The following is an 18,251-nucleotide window of genomic DNA, read 5'->3' on the forward strand; positions in this document are numbered from 1 at the left end:
AAAAGTAAAGTTTCCAGGCGTTTGCTGATGTTGAAGTGTCTTTCATCCAGCATATGTCCATAGTGAAAGCATTCCAAGCCATATCGGCCAGCACAGGGAATGATCTACCATTCTCCCTTATTCTTTTAGCCCGTTGTACTGTAAGCCGTTGCTTGAACTTTTCTCTTTGGAATGGGCACCTTGTTCTCATTATGGTTTCCACTCTTAGATAGGGTGGGGCGTGTTTCGCCAAGCCTAGCAGTGTTGTAAAATAAAAATTCTTAACTATTTGTGTCTCCACTTGCAGATTCGCCATGGGAATTGAATTCAGGGAAGGATCCTTGGTCATTAACGGCAAGAATCAATTGCAGTTAAAAAAGGGTAAATATGAATTTTCTCTCAATTCCCTATAGCTATTTGTACTCTCACGGTCAACCTCCTACCTTTTTTCTAATCTCCTCACACTTGTGGACTGTTGTGTCCTTTATGTTCTGGTGCCATAGTATCCATATAAGACTCACCCTAGATGGGCCTAACGGTGAGGTGGCAACATCATAGATCACACACTCAAATATGAATATTGGTTAACAAAAGGATGCTGGTTGGGGTACGTAGTGGACTTGGATTCAGCTGGTGCAGAAAAGGAGATGCTTATCGATATGTGCAGAATGTTTGTTGTAGTCAAAGCTGCAACCACTGATGAGGAGCCTCCTTATTTACATTTTTGTAACGCGTTGAATGGGGATACCAAATTCTCAACCCACTCTTCTCTGCAGCAGTGGTTTGAAAATAGTAACCTGCAGCCTTGTTTCTTGTTTTAATAGCAAGTAGATTTTGGTATGGCTGCCTTTGACTAACATTTAAACATGCGAAGAGTACATTGAGTGTTGTCTGTTTTTTATTTGGATAGTGGTGGTTTAATGCCTTAAGCTAACCTGAGATGTTATTGTAGTTGTGTATACTTATAACAAATAAGCTAAACTAATATACAAATTGCCATGCAGCAAGTGGCAAATTAATTAGGCCCCTTGATGCAGGCTGTGGTTCTGGGAAATTAGGTTTGTCCGAGTAAATTACGGAGATCTGTGCCATCCGTGTAACTCAACGAGTAGGGCAAGGGCAGTTGTGCAGCTCTAGTTTGTTTTATGAAAGCTCCATACTGTGCGTTAAGGCAGTTTTGTTCTACCCTCTGATGCTTGTTGGGTAAGATTTCTCTTTAGTCCATTTTCCCTCCTTATTCTGCGAACCCCCCAAACATTTTGCTTTAATTTCTGAACCTGTCCATATGTTGTACAGGGAAGTGAAGCTTTCAGCTTCCCTCCCCTGGTCTTTTGTCATTGGGCAACTGATCAGTCCTTCAGACTACCAGTACTGGGAAACTGTTTCCTCTTATCTTTTTACATTTATATCTTTTTGCTAACTTAACAGTTCCCATTGCATTATATGATGCAGTGTGGATACTTCTGTATCACCCTAGTCTTCTACACTTTGGATTTTTGGTTACTTTTATATTTGCCTAGAGACAACCTCGTGGCAGCAGATACATTTTTACAATGTTTGTATTATCTTTTGTGCGCACATTCACGTGTACTGCAAATGGCTACTGCCCTAAAATGGCCCTGCCACACGATTTTTGTCTTTCCCTCCGTCTATATGGTTTAACCTTCATGCCTTCGCCGGACAGGAAATCCCATATAAGGTCATGCATTTGCCCAGGAAACCTGCTGATTGTGTGTGTGTGTGTGTGTGTGTGTGTGTGTGTGTGTGGCAACATCATAGATGTGATCCCATTCCACATATGTGGTGCCTGAAGGTGGGTCCCTGATTGGACCACTGCTGGCTGTTTGGATAGTGCAGATCCTTGCCATTAGTGGGCTTGGACTAGCTTCCAGCCAGGATTTAGGATCGGAGGAGGACTCCTGGAGTCAATTCTTCAGATCAGCATTGGAGTCAATTATCCTGTGTAGACGAGCAGATGACTTAAGATCCGTGGACTACTCCTGAAGAGGCACCACATGCTTTGCTGTGATTGGCCCGGTAATACCCTGCTGGACTGCTTGATATGTGACGGTCGTGTGAATTGCATCAAGTCCTGTGTGGTGCTTGACTTGTCGGACCAACTAGTCTTCAGCAGTCCTTAGCCTGACCACCCGGTGGACTGACCAGCTCTTGCGTGTGCTACTTCCCCTGAAGTCACAATGTTGTCGCCAGCTCATGTCGCAAGTCTATTTCCTGCCAAGTTTCAGCTTCCCGTCATTAAAGGATCCTGTCCTGGAAGGTATTCAACCACTGTTAGGGAGAATTCTCATTTCTGTGCAAATTCCATTCAACCTTGGAGACCCTTAGCTCTTTAGCTGAACTGTAGGACTTTTTATTTTTTATCCTTGAGTGAGACCTTTTTCTCACTCTCATATATTTTGATATGATTTGGATTCTGTATTTCCTTTTGTTTTTGGAGTCTGACAAACTCCATAGACGTCTATTGTTTGTATGGTGGAGCACACCACTCTGTAGTGTCAAAGAGAAAGCCTTTCGATTTCTCACGGTTTCAATAACTTCTCTTGGGTGAACTACCTTTCCCATGAGTAGTATAGTGAAATTGACTTCACTTGCCTTTTCTCTGGGGAGACCCAGCACACCCAATCGTATGTGGTGTGCTGGGGGGGGATTACTTGGTTTCCCATTTTTCTACTTATAAAAAAATGTTACCCTCACTACTTTTAATGGCAGATGGCAGTAGTTACATTTCCGTACCATTGTGCTTTTCTCCCGCAGGCTGAATCCTCTGCTGCAGTATAGCACGCATGGGTGACCATTGTGTCAAAATGGTCCAGTCTTTTTTCGCCATTTTTTGTTAGAGGGGTCTTTCTTGGGTTTTACTCTGTGCCAAACCAGGTTTAACCCTTTTGTTCGTTTTGCCTCTGGTGGGCTTCAGTACTGAAACCCACCTCTGGCTCGGTGTCTGGCAAGGCAGGAAGTGAGGCAGGTGCTCGAAACTCCCGGTCCTTAGTCTACTTGGTTACATGAATGCACCCAGTGCCGACTGGCTGGCTGTACTTGCAGGACAGCCACACTGCTGTGTGTGACAGCTAGGCTGTGCATGAATGGGAGAAACCTGCATAAAAGGTGAGGCCTCTTGAACAGATGACAGTCGACCACTGGACAAAACGTACGACTAAGGAATCGTGAAGAAAAGGTTGCTGCATCCTTCTGGACCGTTGAACTGGCCGGTGAAGCCCTGCTGCTGTGCTGAAACTGCATTTCCGGAGAGAACGACTTTGTTAGGGAGAATTCTCAAAAATGTGCTAATTACTTTCACCTTAGGGACCCCCAGCAACTTTGCTGGATTTTGAGGACTTTTTTTTTTACCTGGAGAGTGACCCTTTTTTCCCCACTCATGTATTTGTGTGTTTTACTCTGGTGTTCTTTGAATATGGAGTTTTAGACCACTCCATAGGCATCATCTGTTGGTGTCACACAGCACCCTCAGTGCAGTGGCCTAGGCTTTCCCAATCTTTAAATACTTTCTCTGGTATAAACTACTGTTTCCCAGAGAAAGTAAAGTGAAATTGACTTTACTAGTCTTTTCAAATTCCTAGACCCAGCACACCCTATTTACAAAAGTGCTGCAGGGGTTACCTAGTATCACCTGTGTCTAGAAACTCATGTAGCAGTCAAATGCTAGCCTTTCTTATTGAAATGGCTGGTGACAGTGGTTTTACAGCAAACTGCCATGGTTTTTCCCGACCGCGAACACTGGTAGCGTTAAATTGCGGGAGCTATGTTTTTCAAGATGGTGTCTGAGCCCTCTTTGTTAAACGGGTCCCGGTCGTCTTTTTTTTGCCATTTTGCATTTCATTTTGGAAAGGTCCTTCTAGAGTTTCTCTGCGTGCCAAACCAGGTTTGGTCCCTCGATTTCATCGCCTTTGGCAGGCTTCAGGACTGTTGACCGCCTCTAGTGCCCGAGTGTCTGGGGTGGGCAGTAAGCGAGGCAGGTGCCTAAACTCCCTGTGCTTGGTCTCCTAGGAGTCCCAAATGCACTTTGGCGTGATTGGCTGGCTGACTGTCCTGCAAGGACAGCTACCCTGCTGAGTGAGTGGCAGCTAGGCTAGAATGACTGTGAGGAAACTGGATAAAAGGCGTGTCTCTTGGCTTGAGAGGCAGTAGACCACTGGAATGAAAGAACTGAAGACGAGCTTGAAGATGACGGCTGATGCAACTCCTGGACCGTTGGTTTGCCCGGTGAAGCCCAGCTGCAGGTCTGAATCGCCAAGTTCATATAGACAGAAGCCCTGCAAGGACGACTTCACCCTTTGAGTTGGTGGGACCAATCAACTCCTAAGCCATCTGGATACCATTCTCGAAGCTGGTTGTATTTTCCACAGACTGTTGCAGGAAACTGACTAACCAGGGAGAGGGACACCAGTTTGTATGCTTGACTGCAGCTACCGGAATTGAGAATTTGCCAAGTGCCAGCTTTGACCAGTGCAGTGCAGGAGTCCCCTGACATCCTCCCTCTTGTCCCCAAGACTGAGGCTCCGGAACAGTGATATCTGCAGGAACAGACTTCTTCAGCTGCATCTTTTTCTTCATTGTAAGGTTCTGTGAAAACCCGACGGAGAACTTGCCTCTCACTGCGAAAGTGCTTGGAACTTTGGCAATTTGCAGGCCTAGTCAGCTTGTGACCCAACATATGAATCTTTATCTGACAAAATACTTCTGAGAACTTTGGCAAAGACTTTTCCGTTCAACTACCAGAACTGCTTTATACTATACAATACTTTGGCCTAACCTATTTCATTGAATAAGCTCCACTGGTGAGCTCAAACTATTTGCACTGTTTAAAGAGTAACTAACTTCTTTTCGTTAACCTATGCCTTTTTGCTTCTCCTTCAAAGTAGTTTAAATGCCTCAGACCTGTACTGTGTAAAGTACTGAAGTATATTTTTGTGTGATATAGATTTCTCCCTCTAGTGAATGTTTTATAATTGACCGTTGAATAAATTAGTGTTTAACCAAGAAACCTTGAGTGTAAGAGTTTATTTGAATACTTGTGATTGTAGACCTCTGTGTAACATCCTTACAGCTCAAATTCCCGCTTGAGATGAGCTTGGCCTCTCAGCTGTGCTACCAAAAACTGTGTAGTACAGATGTATACCAAAGGTTGGTTTTGCTTACACGTGTGGTCATAGTTGTGTCGTGGTCCCAAAGGGTACTTCATACAAACTCTGCCTAACACCCTTGGGTTGGTGGAACCAGCTAACCCCAATAACTTTACTGGAAAACCTTCCCCAACTGGCTGTTCTTCTTTGCAGATGCTGGAACCAAGTGGCAGTGGTTATGTTTTAACTACCATGGTGTGCATTTACCGCGGGCTGGGTTCGCAGCTACAGTAAAGCACCCAAGGGTGTCATTTTTGTCAAAATGGCCCTGGCCTTCTTTTTTCGGCATTTTCTTTGTGGAAAGGTCGTTCTTGAGATTTACTCTGTGCGCCAAACCAGGTTTGGTCTCTTTGTTCATTTTGCCTTTGGCGGGATTCAAGAGTGAAGCCCGCCTCTGGCTCCAGGGTTTTTGGGTTAGGCAGGAAGTGAGGGAGGTGCCCGAAACTCCATGTGCTTCATCTCCTTGGAGACCCAAATGCACTCTGTGGTGATTGGCTGACTGTCTGGCAAGGACAGCCACCCTGCTGGGTGACTGACAGCAAAGCTGGAATGAATGGGTAAGAACTGAATAAAAGGCAAGTTTTTTGGCTTGGAAGGCAGTCGACCACTGGACGAAGGAACCAAAGAACTTGAAGAGGACGCCTGCTGCAACTCCTGGACCATTGGTTTGCCCGGTGAAGCCCTGCTGCAGTGCTGAAACACCAAGATCGCATCGACCGAGAAGCCCCTGCAAGGACGACTTCTCCCCTTGAGTTGGTGGGACCAATCAACTCCCAAGGAAGCCACCTGAACATCCTTCTCGGAGCTGGTTGAATTTCCAGAGTAGCTGCTGGAAACCATATAACCAGGGAGTGGACGACGAGATTGTGTGTTGCTTTTAAACTGGCCTAGAGCCTCAGGAAGATCCTCCGGACTCACAGGAAGCAGGACTGACCGAGCCTGAGGCCCCTCAACAGTGTGCGGGACCCCAGAAGCGAGGAAAGTCCATCTCGACAGCCAGGAACCGCAGTTTTATTTGCGGTCAGCGTGTGGAGCTGAAACACTGAATAGCCACTAATAGTGAAGTTTGCCGGTTGCGATTTTGACCGTCCCAGTGCATTGCAGGAGTCCCCGACGTCCTTGCTCTTGTCCTGACGACTGAGGCCCAGGAACCGTGAGATCTGCAGAGCTGCACAGGAACAGAAATCATCAGCTGCATCTCTTCATTTCTAAGGTACTTTGAATAGTCTGACAGAACTTACCTCTTACTGTAGAGCGCTTCCAACTTCTACAACTCACGAGTCTAATCAGCTTGTGGCCCTACATTTGATTCTTTTCATCAAAGTCTCCTAAGAACTTGTGCATAGACTTTTCTATTTACTTACCAGAAGTGCTTCATTCTATAAAAGTCTTTTGCCCATTGTCTTTAGCTTAGCCTATTGAATTGTACGACTCTTTTTGAGGCATCCAAAAGTATTTGCCTGCTTAAGAATATTAGTGGTCTCTTGTTCTAATAACTTTGCCTTTTACCAACTTCTAAGAGTACTCGAAATGCCAACAGTAAGATATTAATGTCCCCACACCCTAGCTATTGAAGTCATCTGTGGGTGTAGGTTGTGTCTGTGGGCCATCCCAAAAGGGTCTTTACTGGTTCAGAAACTAAGTGTACGGTATTGAAGTTTCTGATGCTTGTTAATCTGCTTAGAATCGCATGCTGTGCATATGGTCCGACATCCAGTGGTAACCGCGGAGTATTGCATCTTGCCTTTCGGGGACTGAAAGGGGATGTCGGCATAGGCGTGTCTGTAACACTATCCCTATTGTAACGTGTAGTGTACCCAAAATCCCTCAAGTTCCAAGGTCTCTCAGATTGTTTTTTTCCACCTAGATAACTGGTCGCCCTATTGCAGAGCTCTTTCATAAGAGACTTTGTTAAACCTCGTTTATCGACTTTGTCGATTATCTCCTGATAGTAACTTTGGCAGTGCTTCCTGTGCTACGCTGAAGAGAAAGGGGGGACTTTCAGCGCTGAAGACTGCAGTGGACTTCAATGCCTAAACTCTGACGGTGGAGCCATCCACCTGGCCAGGCCTTCTGGCCGGCCTGCACAGTAGGGAGAGTGTGGTTGGGTGGTCATCTTTTTAGCTATATCTCTCCTCTTTTCCCCCTCTTTGCCCTCTAGGTCTGGTCATTGTCTTCATTACCTTTTGCTATGGAAAGGACACCATTTAGGTTTTGCCCCTCTTGCAGGGCCAGATGCCCTTCGAAGGACAAGCACGATAAGTGCAATTACTGTCTACCCCATGACCACGAAGATGCGTGGTGCGCGCCTGTAGACTCCTTTGACATAAAACGCTTGAGGAGCACCGCGTTAAGCGGTGAGCCGCCTATGTATGGCATGTTGCGTGCTGGATCTTGTTCCCCCACCGCTGCACCCACTGAAAGTGACGGGGGCACTAGTGATGACCTGCATCCGTGACTGATGCAATCGACCTAATGACTGACCTCTAGGTCCACCACGCCAGTCCCCGAATCTGCTATGCCTGATGCGAGTCACGCTATGGGGAAACCATCCAGCGACAAGATTGCAAACACACAACCCCTGCCCCCGTTTCAACGGTACCATTGAAATGGGCGAAAGCGCAGACAGGACCGCCGAAGGTTTTGACGGAATCCTCTGATCCTCAAGATCAACAGCCTTCCCCGCGTCCACAGCAGCATCTTGCGACTGGGCCCTAAAAAAAATAAGGGTGCTCCCTCCAAACCACATTCGGCTGAAGCGCGCTCGTCGGATGCTCTGACGCACCCCTAAGGCCCCGGTAGGGGAAAACTCTACCACTAGGCCTCCTAGGCGCCCGGTAGTAGAAAAATCTACCGCTTGGCCTCCTAGTCATACTAAGCACAAGGAGAAGGCTGCGGACAAGTTGAAAGACGTGCCGCAACTCCCCAATGCTCAAGATTACGAGGAGAGTCAGGAGCCTTTGGCTAGCCCTATGGGAAAGAAATTTCGGTGTCATAGGGAGGAACATAAACATTTTCTACCTTTTTTAACCCTTCTTGTTCATCTAAATGGACCAAAGAAAAATTTGAAGGGTGCATGGACCGTTTGGAAAAGTTTTTTTTCCACTTTCAGAGCAGCCTACCCCCAAGAGACCTCGGGAGGAACGTCCCTTTGTGCTGGTTTCTAAATTTCCTACACATTCTGTGCCTTCTCAAGAACAGTTCACTTCTATCCACCTAGATGAGATCCAGATGGACACTTATCAGGACATTCATGATGAGGAAGAGACTACCTTCCTACAAGACTACACACTGGATTACCAGGCGGATCCCACTGAAGGCTGGGAGGACACTCACCAGGTTGAGTCGGACCCATGGACACTCCCTACTCAAGACCAGGACGCGGATGTCCTAAGTTTGGATTCCCCTCCCTCCACTCCGGCCTGCCAAGCTTCCCCAGTGGACAATCAAATGGCATTCAATGCCATTTTAAGACAGGCGGTTGATTATTTTATAATCACTACCCAGGAGGCCCTACTTGAACAAGCCATGCCACCCCAGACTCCCTAGCGGTGGTTACCACCCCCCGGAAATGGGCGGGGGTACCCCTTGCTACAGGAGAGGCACCTCCTGATAAGGAGTCAAAAAGATTGTATGCCTTAGGTAAACAAATTACCTCGGCAGCTGCTTTTACCACGCGCATAGCAAACATTACTTTGCTTGCCAGTTATGCAGATGCACAGTGGAACCTTATGCAAGAAGGTCTCCTTCAGGTTCCTGAACCCGCAAGAGACTGCAGAGACAGCAGGAACATCCCTAGATCAGAGCACCCTGCTCAAACGGCACGCTTGGCTCCGGAACTCGGGCTTCAAGCCGGAGACCCAAGCAGCTCTCGTTATCAAACCTATCGAGGAGTTGACGATGCTCTAGAGGCTGCCAAAAAAGAGCACAAGATTTAAATGCCTGCAACAAATTGCACAACCCCTCCCCAAAGGGGAAGCGGGTCCTGCCGGTCCGTTCGAGGCCAATCCAGTTACGCACAAAATATGTACAATACGGGAAACCTGGAACTCGGGACAAGCATCCAGTACCCCTGCCAACTATCCACCTAACGGTCAGCGGCAGAGGCCCCAACTCCAGGGGAGCCCCTGCCTCCGGTCAGAAATGACCTATGGATCCAGGTCCCCTCCCATTTCACCCCGTTCAGGGGGCGCTTAACATCTTTCCTTTAGGCATGGGAGGGGATTACGTCGGACCAGTGGGTTCTAAAAACGGTCGCCCACAGGTGCTGTGTGGAATTCGCCCGACCCCCACAATTCAGACTGCCCAGAGCACGACGCCTGATCCCAGACCATCTGCGAATCCTAATACAAGAAGTAGAGGCACTTCTGGGAAAGGACGCCATAGAAGCCGTCCCTATTCTTCAGGTAAACAAGGATATTTATACAGTGTACTTTTTTGTAGCCAAAAAGGACCTCACCATGCGCCCTGTTAGACTTGTGCCCAGCTAACAAATTTTTCAAACCTCAAAAGTTTCGTATGGTACCCTTGCAGGAAGTAATCCGACTGTTGAAACGGGGATTACATGGCACCATTGGACATGAAAGATGCCTCCTTTCATATTTCAATGTTGCCAGCGCACAAAATATCAAAGGTTCATGATAATACCTGTCAATTCAAGGTACTCCCCTTCGGCATTGCCTCAGCACGGTTTACCAAGGTCCTGGCAGTAGCCGCAGCACACCGGCGCAGACTATCTGTCCCTTTTTACCCTTATCTCGACGACTGGCTCAAAACTGGGGACTCTTACAAAACATGCTTAGTGAATACACAGAAGACAATAGACCTCCTGTTCAGTCTGGGATTCTCCATCAACGAGAAGAAATCCAGCCTAGATCCCAGCCAAGTCGAGCAATTTCTAGGGGCTCTGATTTGGACAAAGAACGGCGTCGTCTACCCCTCCGAGAGGGTTCAGAACATGCTTTCTCAGATCCCTCAATATGTAGCCAGTCGGGAAGTGACGGTACGCAAGGCCATGCGCTTGCTAAGTATGATGGTGACATGCATTTATTTAGTTCACCACGCGCGGCTGCGCATGCGTCCCATGCAAGAGTGGCTCAACAGCCAGTGGTGTCAGACCAGCGGACAATGGGAAGATCTGGTAGTTGTCTCGCCAACCCTCGTTCTCTCTGCGGTGGTGGTCGAGGGAAAACCCTCTGGAAGGGAAACACCTTCACCACTCCTACCGTAGAAGCCACTCTCGCGACAGCCGCATCTCTCGCGGGGTCGGGCCTCACCTGCTTCAGCAGACAGCGCATGGAGTGTGGTCCCGACGAGTAGAGTCCCACCATATAAATCTGTTAGAGCTGCTAGCGGTATTCAAAGCACTACAGGCCTTTCAGGCACAGCTACGGGGAAGACAGTCTTGGTCTTGACACAGCACCACAGCAATTTATTATATAAACAAGGGAGCACACTCTCCAGGGCTATCCAAGCTGGATTTGGATGTGGGCTCTCAGACACAAGATGTTCCTAGCGGCACAACAAGTTCCAGGAGAACTCCATCTTCTTGCGGACGTGCTCAGCAGAGATTTCCCACTGCCCGTAGAATACGAATGGCGTCTGCACAAAGACAGTCTCCAATGTCTTCGCAGAATGGGGCTTCCCAGAGATCGACCTGTTTGCAACTCAGGAGCATGCCCAATGCCAATACTACGCCTCCATGTACCCCCAGAACTGCTCCAAGGGGAACGGACTCTGGATAACATGGTCAGGGAAATTTGTCTACGATTTTCCCTCGACTCCCCTACTCAACAAGATAGTGCACAAGATTGACCAGGCACCAGTTACCATGATCTTGGTGGCCCCCATGTGGGCCCGCTAACCCTGGTTCGCTCATCTGTTGGAAATGTCCCTCCCCCCGCCCTCTGTGAAACTACCCTGCCTGTACAACATGTCTCAGGACAGAGGGGGGACGCTACACCCATGCCACAAACTCTGAACTTAGCGGCCTGGCTCCTGAGGTCAGAGTTTGGACACATTCAACTCCATCAAAGATGCATGGACATACTTGGGGAGGCTAGCAAACCTAACACTCGTTATTGCTATTCTAGTAAGTGGAAACGCTTTGTCATCTGGTGAAAGACCAAGGGCGTCAATCCCATTGATTGCTTGCCTACCCACATTGTGTTTTACCTATCATTTTAGACTGGTTTGGTTTTTAATTCCTTGAAGGTTAATCTAACTGCTCTATCAGCCTACACTATGTCACAACAGAAAGTGTTGTGGTGGAAAATACCTGTTAAGTCTTTTATGGAAGGGGATAAAAGAATTCCTCCCTTTGAGCCAATGCATAAAGCAAGTCTAAAAGACCTTACTTACAAGACAGCCTTCCTAGTGGCTATCACTTCTATTAGAAGGGGTAGCGAACTACAGGCCCTTTCAGTTCTAGACCCTTTTGTTACAGTCCACATGGATAAGGTGGTTCTGTGCACTCATCCCAGATTTGCGCCTAAATTCATCTCAAAGTTCCATGTGAACCAATCAATCTACCCACTTTCTTCCAGAATCGCACTAGCATTGCCGAAAAAAGCCTACACACACACTAGATGTGCGCAGGGCAGTCATGTTTTACCTGGAAAGAAAGAAAGAAACCACTGAAGAAGATACACCAGTTTTTCATTTCAGTGGCAGCTGGTAGAGAAGGGGATCCTGTCTCTAAATCAGCTATCTCAAGGTGGATTGTCAAATGCATCACACTATGTTTACACTCTTGCTAAGAGAACTGCCCTTCAAGCCTAGAGCGCACTCTACTCTGGGCACTGTGGCTTCCATAGCATTCATTGGAAATGTTCCCCTCGAGTCCATTTGCAAAGCGGCAACCTGGAGTTTGTACACACCTTTACAAAACACTATTGCCTAGACACTGATTCTACATCTGATTCTCAGGTGGGACAAGCAGTACTAAGACATCCTTTCACTACTATTCCTTCTCCTAACCCACCTCCAACTCCGGGGACATGCTCGCTAGTCTATACATAGCTTGTGATTCTAAGCAGATAAAATAATGAGAAATACCCAGGTATTTAATGGTTAGGAGTGTACATGAGGGGGGTTTTGGTTATCCTAACACTGAAAATTACTACAAAAGTTTTTTGATTAAAAAATGTGTATCCTATTTCTCGTTGAATGAATCGGACATTCCAGTTTGGGCTCAGATAGAAGAGTTTAAGATGAGACCCTTCCGAATTGAATCACTGTACTCTCTTGGAAAGTTACCTTACTCGGTCAGTACATTGCAGGCTGTCCATGCTTCCAAAGATGCAGTCACATCATTGATTGTAAGTGGAGGGCAGGGACTTCATTTCTATGGGGGGAGACCTCCATTTGGCAGAATCCGGGGTTGCAGATCAATAATAAGATGCTATGCTGGAGGAGTTGGATGAACAAGGGTATATTACTTATTAGAGACATATGGGATGATGATGGTATGATATCTTTTGAGTCTCTGAAGCGGATGTTTATGCTACATAATGGGGAAATGGGGAGATGTAGATTGTTGAGAGATTTGATTTCTGAGAGAGTATTAATGCTTACTGACCCTTTGTTACAAAGACCAGAAAGGTGTAGTTTTATTGTAGTTGCGCCTTGTGCAGTGTCTAGTTATTTGAGGTTGTTCCCGGTAGAAGAGCAATTTAGATCTTCATGGAATGCTCTTCGATTTATGTGGTGTGCTGAACTGGGTGGAGATATTTCTATGCAGGATTGGGAGGTTCTATGGAAGGTTCCAGTTAGGATGAAAATTGATCTAAATTTACTATATATTCAACAGAGGATTTTGGGGCGTCTGTTTTGGACTCCAGTTAAAATGCACAGATTTGGCTTAAGGGAGGAGATAGTATGTGTTGGAGTTGTTCTACGGAGGAAGGCACTTTGCTTCACATGTTATGGAATTGTTCGGGGGTTAAAGGTTTTTGGAGTGAGGTTTTGGATAGTTGATTTGGTCGGGAACATCTCTTTTCCAAGGACACCATCAGTTCTTTTGAAATCACCAGTGGGCACTCGTCACTTTAGCTATGTGACTCTGTGTTGGGCTAATAAGGTGTTTTTGGTGGCGACTCGTCAAATTTTACCCTCTGGAAGACGAGAAAGAAACCAAGTATTGATGAATGGTTATCGCAGGTGCAGTTGCTCTCAAGATTTGAGAGGATTAAGTATTATGCTTTACATAAAGAAGAATTTTATAAGGAACAGTGGGAGGCTTTTAATGAACTCTGTGTGAATTAAGTGCTGATGGGCGATGGTTTTTGTTTCAGAGTGGTTAATTTACTATTGTGTTCTTTTTATTGTTTGTCTTGTGTTGTGTGGTTTGTGTTTTTTTTCAAGTTTTACTCTGATTTTTGGCTAGTTATTTCAAATTAGGTTTGTTGCGATTAGTAGAGATAATTGATAGGTTTTTCTTATTTATTCTGTACTATGTCTATCAACTTGTATAATGCTTTTTTCGTTTTATTTGTCGTTTTCTTGTTATCATTGTTGTTTTGGAATATGTATTTCTTTTGATAAATCATTAAATAAAGTTGTCAAAAGACACCCCATAAAAAAAGAAATGCAATTACGGTGAGTAATGCATGTTGTATGTGTGTTACTATTTTGCTCCCTTCAGAAGAAGGCTTATAAATTAATTGTTTATGCAAGAAACCTTGAGTGTAAGAGTTTATCTGAATACTTGTAACTGTGAATATCTGTAGCTCCACTACAATTCACATTGACCCCTCATGAGATAAGCCTGTCTGCTCAACATTCTACCAATATTGTTGTACAAGCTTATACCAAAGGTTGGGTTTCTTATACCTGGAGTCAAAGTTGTTTGTAGTGGTCCCAAAGGGTACTGCATACAAACTTTGCCTAACACATTACCACTGACTTCCCTAAATATTTACTACCACCTTACACTACAGACAGACTCCACATGGTAGCCTTTAACACATCAACACCAACCGCTATAACAAAGATGTAATCTTTAGCTCTTAAACAATCTACCATGTCAGCAGCTAACCAGAACCAAGGTGTGCTGTAGTGTAAGATCTTGAGCTCTTCCTGATGGGCGACACTCCTGAGTTTCTCTGCCAAAGCCATAGAAAGCAAACTAGCACACAGGAACTAGGTACTTATGACCTGTGCCCGTCAACACTGCAGGTTTTGAAACTGCCCCTCCCACTAATGACACCCTCTGTCCCTTTCTTGCAAAGCCACGTGCCGCAGTGCCACCAATAGTGGCAGAAGGCTGCTATTCAAGACCACATAGATTACATACATTCACCTACCTGTATCGGACTAAACTCTGCTCATGGTAGGGATGGGCTTCTCCTAGTTTATTGGTTAAAATGTGCCAGCAATTTTAAGGCCTGTACAATTTCGCTGCACTTTAGATATTTAAGGTGCATACTTATATGATTAACTGTTCTGCATTCTATAGTGGTCGGTGACCTATTTGGTGTTACCTAACAGTGCTGTACTTTTATTTAAATTTGCCTATTTTTACTGCTGGACTGTGTTAAAAAATTACTTTACACCAGGTCTACCTCTTCTTCCTTGTGTGTAAGCCTCACCTTCCGGTCACAATACCATTGGCAGTTTGGTTAAAGACTTTAGTCTAAAACTGGTTGTACCTTTAGCTTGTCACTCAGAACCAGTCACAAGATTACGTCCTGAAAAGCCCTCTTTAGAGATAATAACCAAAATCTGTTTAACAATAACTTTGCTCTTGTTGTACCTCAGGGATGGTTTTCAGCATTAACCTGGGGCTGTCTGATCTGCCGAATAAGGAGGGAAAAAAACCCGAAGAGAAGACCTACTCGCTATTCATCGGAGATACTGTTCTGGTCAACGAGGTGTGATCATTTATTTTTTATTTTTTTTGCTCGCGCAATGCATGTTCACTTGTGAGTTAATGAAGTGCACCTGTGATAATTTCCATAAATCAGAGGTTATGTTTAATGTGTACACTCGGTGTATGAAAAGGGATTTGTCAATTAACGATACTAACAATTTGATGCCAACACAGCCCGCAGCAAATGCACACCACGGTAGTTACAAGTAAACCACTACCACCAACCATTCATCGAGGAAAGGGTAACCTAAAATGTTTACATGACAAGTTGGACAAAGGGGATACTAAGTAACCCCTCCAGCCCCCTATTGTAAGATGGTGTGTGCTGGGTCTAGAAAGTTACAAATGTAAGTAGTCAATTTCACTACACTGCTCATGGAAACAGTAGTTTATCCAAGGAATGATATTTAAACCTTTGGGAAATTTTAAAACTTCCCTGTGTCACTTCACTGAAGGTGCTGTGACACAAAATGTAAAAGATGATGCCTATGGAGTTTCAGGCTCCACAACCAAAAGAGAAACAGACAGAAAACACATATAATTAAAATTACAAAGCCCCAATGTTCAGCAAAAGAGCTGTCTCGGAGGTGGGAGGAATTTAGCACTAACTGAAAATTCTCCCTAACACTTTCACCGCTGGCTCAATTATCACATTTTTTGTAAAAAGATATTATCGTTGTTAAGGGCACCTCGGCAACACATTGATTAGTTACATTTAATTCATCATGTAGGTCTTCTCATGAGGGCTCTTCAGGCTTAATCGTATTTCTTGTCATTAGGATGTTTGTTTTAATCCAGTGATCATATTTTGAGCAGAAGTCCGCCCATGCCATTTCAACTGAGCTCTGATCCCTGTGGATGGCAGCTGTTATCGGTCCATTCGATATAAGTTCCGTGCCACAATCCACTCAGATTTTTTTTGGGAGAGTTTATTTTCCAGAATGTTGCTAGACTTTTCCTTGCAGCTAGAAGCAAACCATGAGCCATCTTTGGTAGTCTCACAAGCTCGTCATCTTGTTCATCTAGCCCAAACAATATTGGCATCAGTGCTTTGTCCCTTGTTTCCCCGTCTAAGTCTATAATTAATGAGGACCTAGTCCCAATATGACTGTACCGTTGTGCAATCCCACCACATGTCCCAATAATTGGCTTTCCTCCCACATTCACGCCAACAAAAGGGACTCGCTCCTTGGTACATCTTAGCGAGTCTGACTGGGTCGTATTGCCATCTGTAGAGGAGCCTAATACCGTTGAGTTTGTATTGGCATGCTATAGATGTTTGTGAGGTTCTCCTGCATATCTTAAGCCAAGCGAGTGGAGGTAGCTCCCTCCCCAAGTATACTTCCCATTGTTCCCTTAATTTCTTGGAGGGGGAATTCTTAGTCTCTACCAGGGCTCTGTATAGTGCACCTATCGGACCACTGGAGCCTATACCAGTATCCAGTATGTTCTTGAAGGGAGTGTGCTCTCTCTGCATTTTATCTTTCCAGGTTTGACTGGTCATGATTCCCTTCAGTTGTAAGTATAGAAAAACTGGAAGTGGTCCTAGTGCTTTTTCGAGTTCTTGTATCGTAATATAGGTTCCCCCCTTTCCATAACTGTCCTGCCCTTTCGAGTTCAGCTTCGAACCATGTTTGAAACCTCTCCGGTTCTGGGAAGGCGTCTGATTCCTGGTACCCATTTGTGTCCTAAAGGGAATGGCCATGTTGTAACACCCTCCATCACGGCTCTGTCGCCAAATGCTCCACAGGGTCCCTACAATGGGGTGTTTGCTTATTCTTCCAAACAATTGGTTTGGGTACCCATAGTCATTCTTCTACAGTTTCTGGGTGAAGATGTTGGTTGCCCAGACCCACCCATTGCAGATCTTTCTGTTGTCTAAGGTTTGGGGATCAGGATCCTTAGTTGGGTGGCCTCATAATATAGGCACATGTCTGGAAGCCACACTCCTCCACTATCTTTGTTGAGCTGTAGTAGTGCAAAGGGGACTTTAGGTTTCTTGCCCTGCCATAAAAAGCGCAATAGGGGGGGGCTTTGGTTTTTACAATATAATCATTGGGTAACTCTGGGAAGCATCTGGAACAGATAGCATTTTCGGTAAAATCACCATTTTGATGGTTTTGAGTCGTCCCATCCACAAGAGCGTTAGCCAATTCCATTGTGTGCGGTTGTTTTTTATTATCAGGGGTTGACATTTGCCTCATAACTTTTGAGTTCTCTGACATTAATGCCCAGGTATTGTAACATTCCCAGACTGATGTTGATACCCTAGCGTGTGAACCGCCCCACATCTTAGTTTTTGTTTTTGTCTATAGGGAGGAGGACCGATCTTTTTTTTTTTCGTGATTTATTTTTATCCCTGCCAGTTGACCCTATGTTTCAATTACCTCCCTTGCTGCCGGAATCTGTTAGCGGGTTTGTCACGTGCAAGAACATGTCTACATAAAGCCCCAACTAGTACATCTTGCCTCCAACCGTGATGCCCTCCACCCTCTGATCTTGTCGTAATCTTTTAGCAAGTGGTTCTAATGAGGACAAAAAGCAGTAAGGATAATGGACACCCTTGGCTGGTCCCTCTTCCTAGGTCGAACCATCGTGAATAATCCCCATTGACCGCTATGCAGGTCTTTGGAGAGAAATATAGTGCCTTAATACCCCAAAGGAGTTTTGGGCCCAAACCAATCTTTAGGAGGACCCTGTCTAGAAATTCCCATGCTACTCTGTCAAATGCCTTTTCCGTGTCTATCGAGAGAAGTGAGGTCACCCCACATCCCTTGAGCTTCGTTTATCAGGTGGCGTGTTTTCCTCGTTTCTGCCCCTGGCCTCCTAATACAAATCCTACCTGGTCAGTGTGCACCAGTTGTGGTAGGTAACTCTCCAATCTGGCTGCAATGACCCTGGCGTATATTTTTGCATCTATGTTAAGTGATATTGGGTGGTAGGAGCCACAGCATTTGAGTTGTCTACCCTCTTTGGGTATCACTGTGAGGAGGGCTTGGGAGAATGAGTCAGGTGCCTTTCCCTTCTTACATCAGTGACGTGTCGTTAAGAAGGGGATTAGGATCGGTGAGAATGTTTTAAAGAACCCTGGAGTGAAACCATCTTCGCTGTGTGCATTCCCCAGTTTGAGGCTTCTGTTGGCCTTCTCTGTTTAGTCTCCTGTGATCGAAGCTTCAAGGATCTCTGCCTCTGCTTTCGAAAGTGAGGGCAGGTGAGATTATTTAAGGTATTTCTCATGC

General features: G+C 45.5%; 1 protein-coding gene across 2 annotated transcripts in view; it reads left to right on the forward strand.

Annotated features, from left to right (window-relative positions):
* SUPT16H (SPT16 homolog, facilitates chromatin remodeling subunit) overlaps positions 1-18,251 on the forward strand; it is a 979,449-nt gene that overhangs the window by 338,018 nt on the left and 623,180 nt on the right. For both annotated transcript variants that reach the window (XM_069642728.1, XM_069642729.1), the window contains exons 9-10: positions 287-360; positions 14,901-15,013. In XM_069642728.1, coding sequence (XP_069498829.1) covers positions 287-360; positions 14,901-15,013 — 187 coding nt within the window. The remainder of the gene's footprint in view (positions 1-286; positions 361-14,900; positions 15,014-18,251) is intronic.

Source organism: Ambystoma mexicanum, unplaced genomic scaffold (genome assembly GCF_040938575.1).
Source record: "Ambystoma mexicanum isolate Mex_15411 unplaced genomic scaffold, UKY_AmexF1_1 Mex_scaf45, whole genome shotgun sequence".
Lineage (NCBI taxonomy): Eukaryota > Metazoa > Chordata > Amphibia > Caudata > Ambystomatidae > Ambystoma > Ambystoma mexicanum.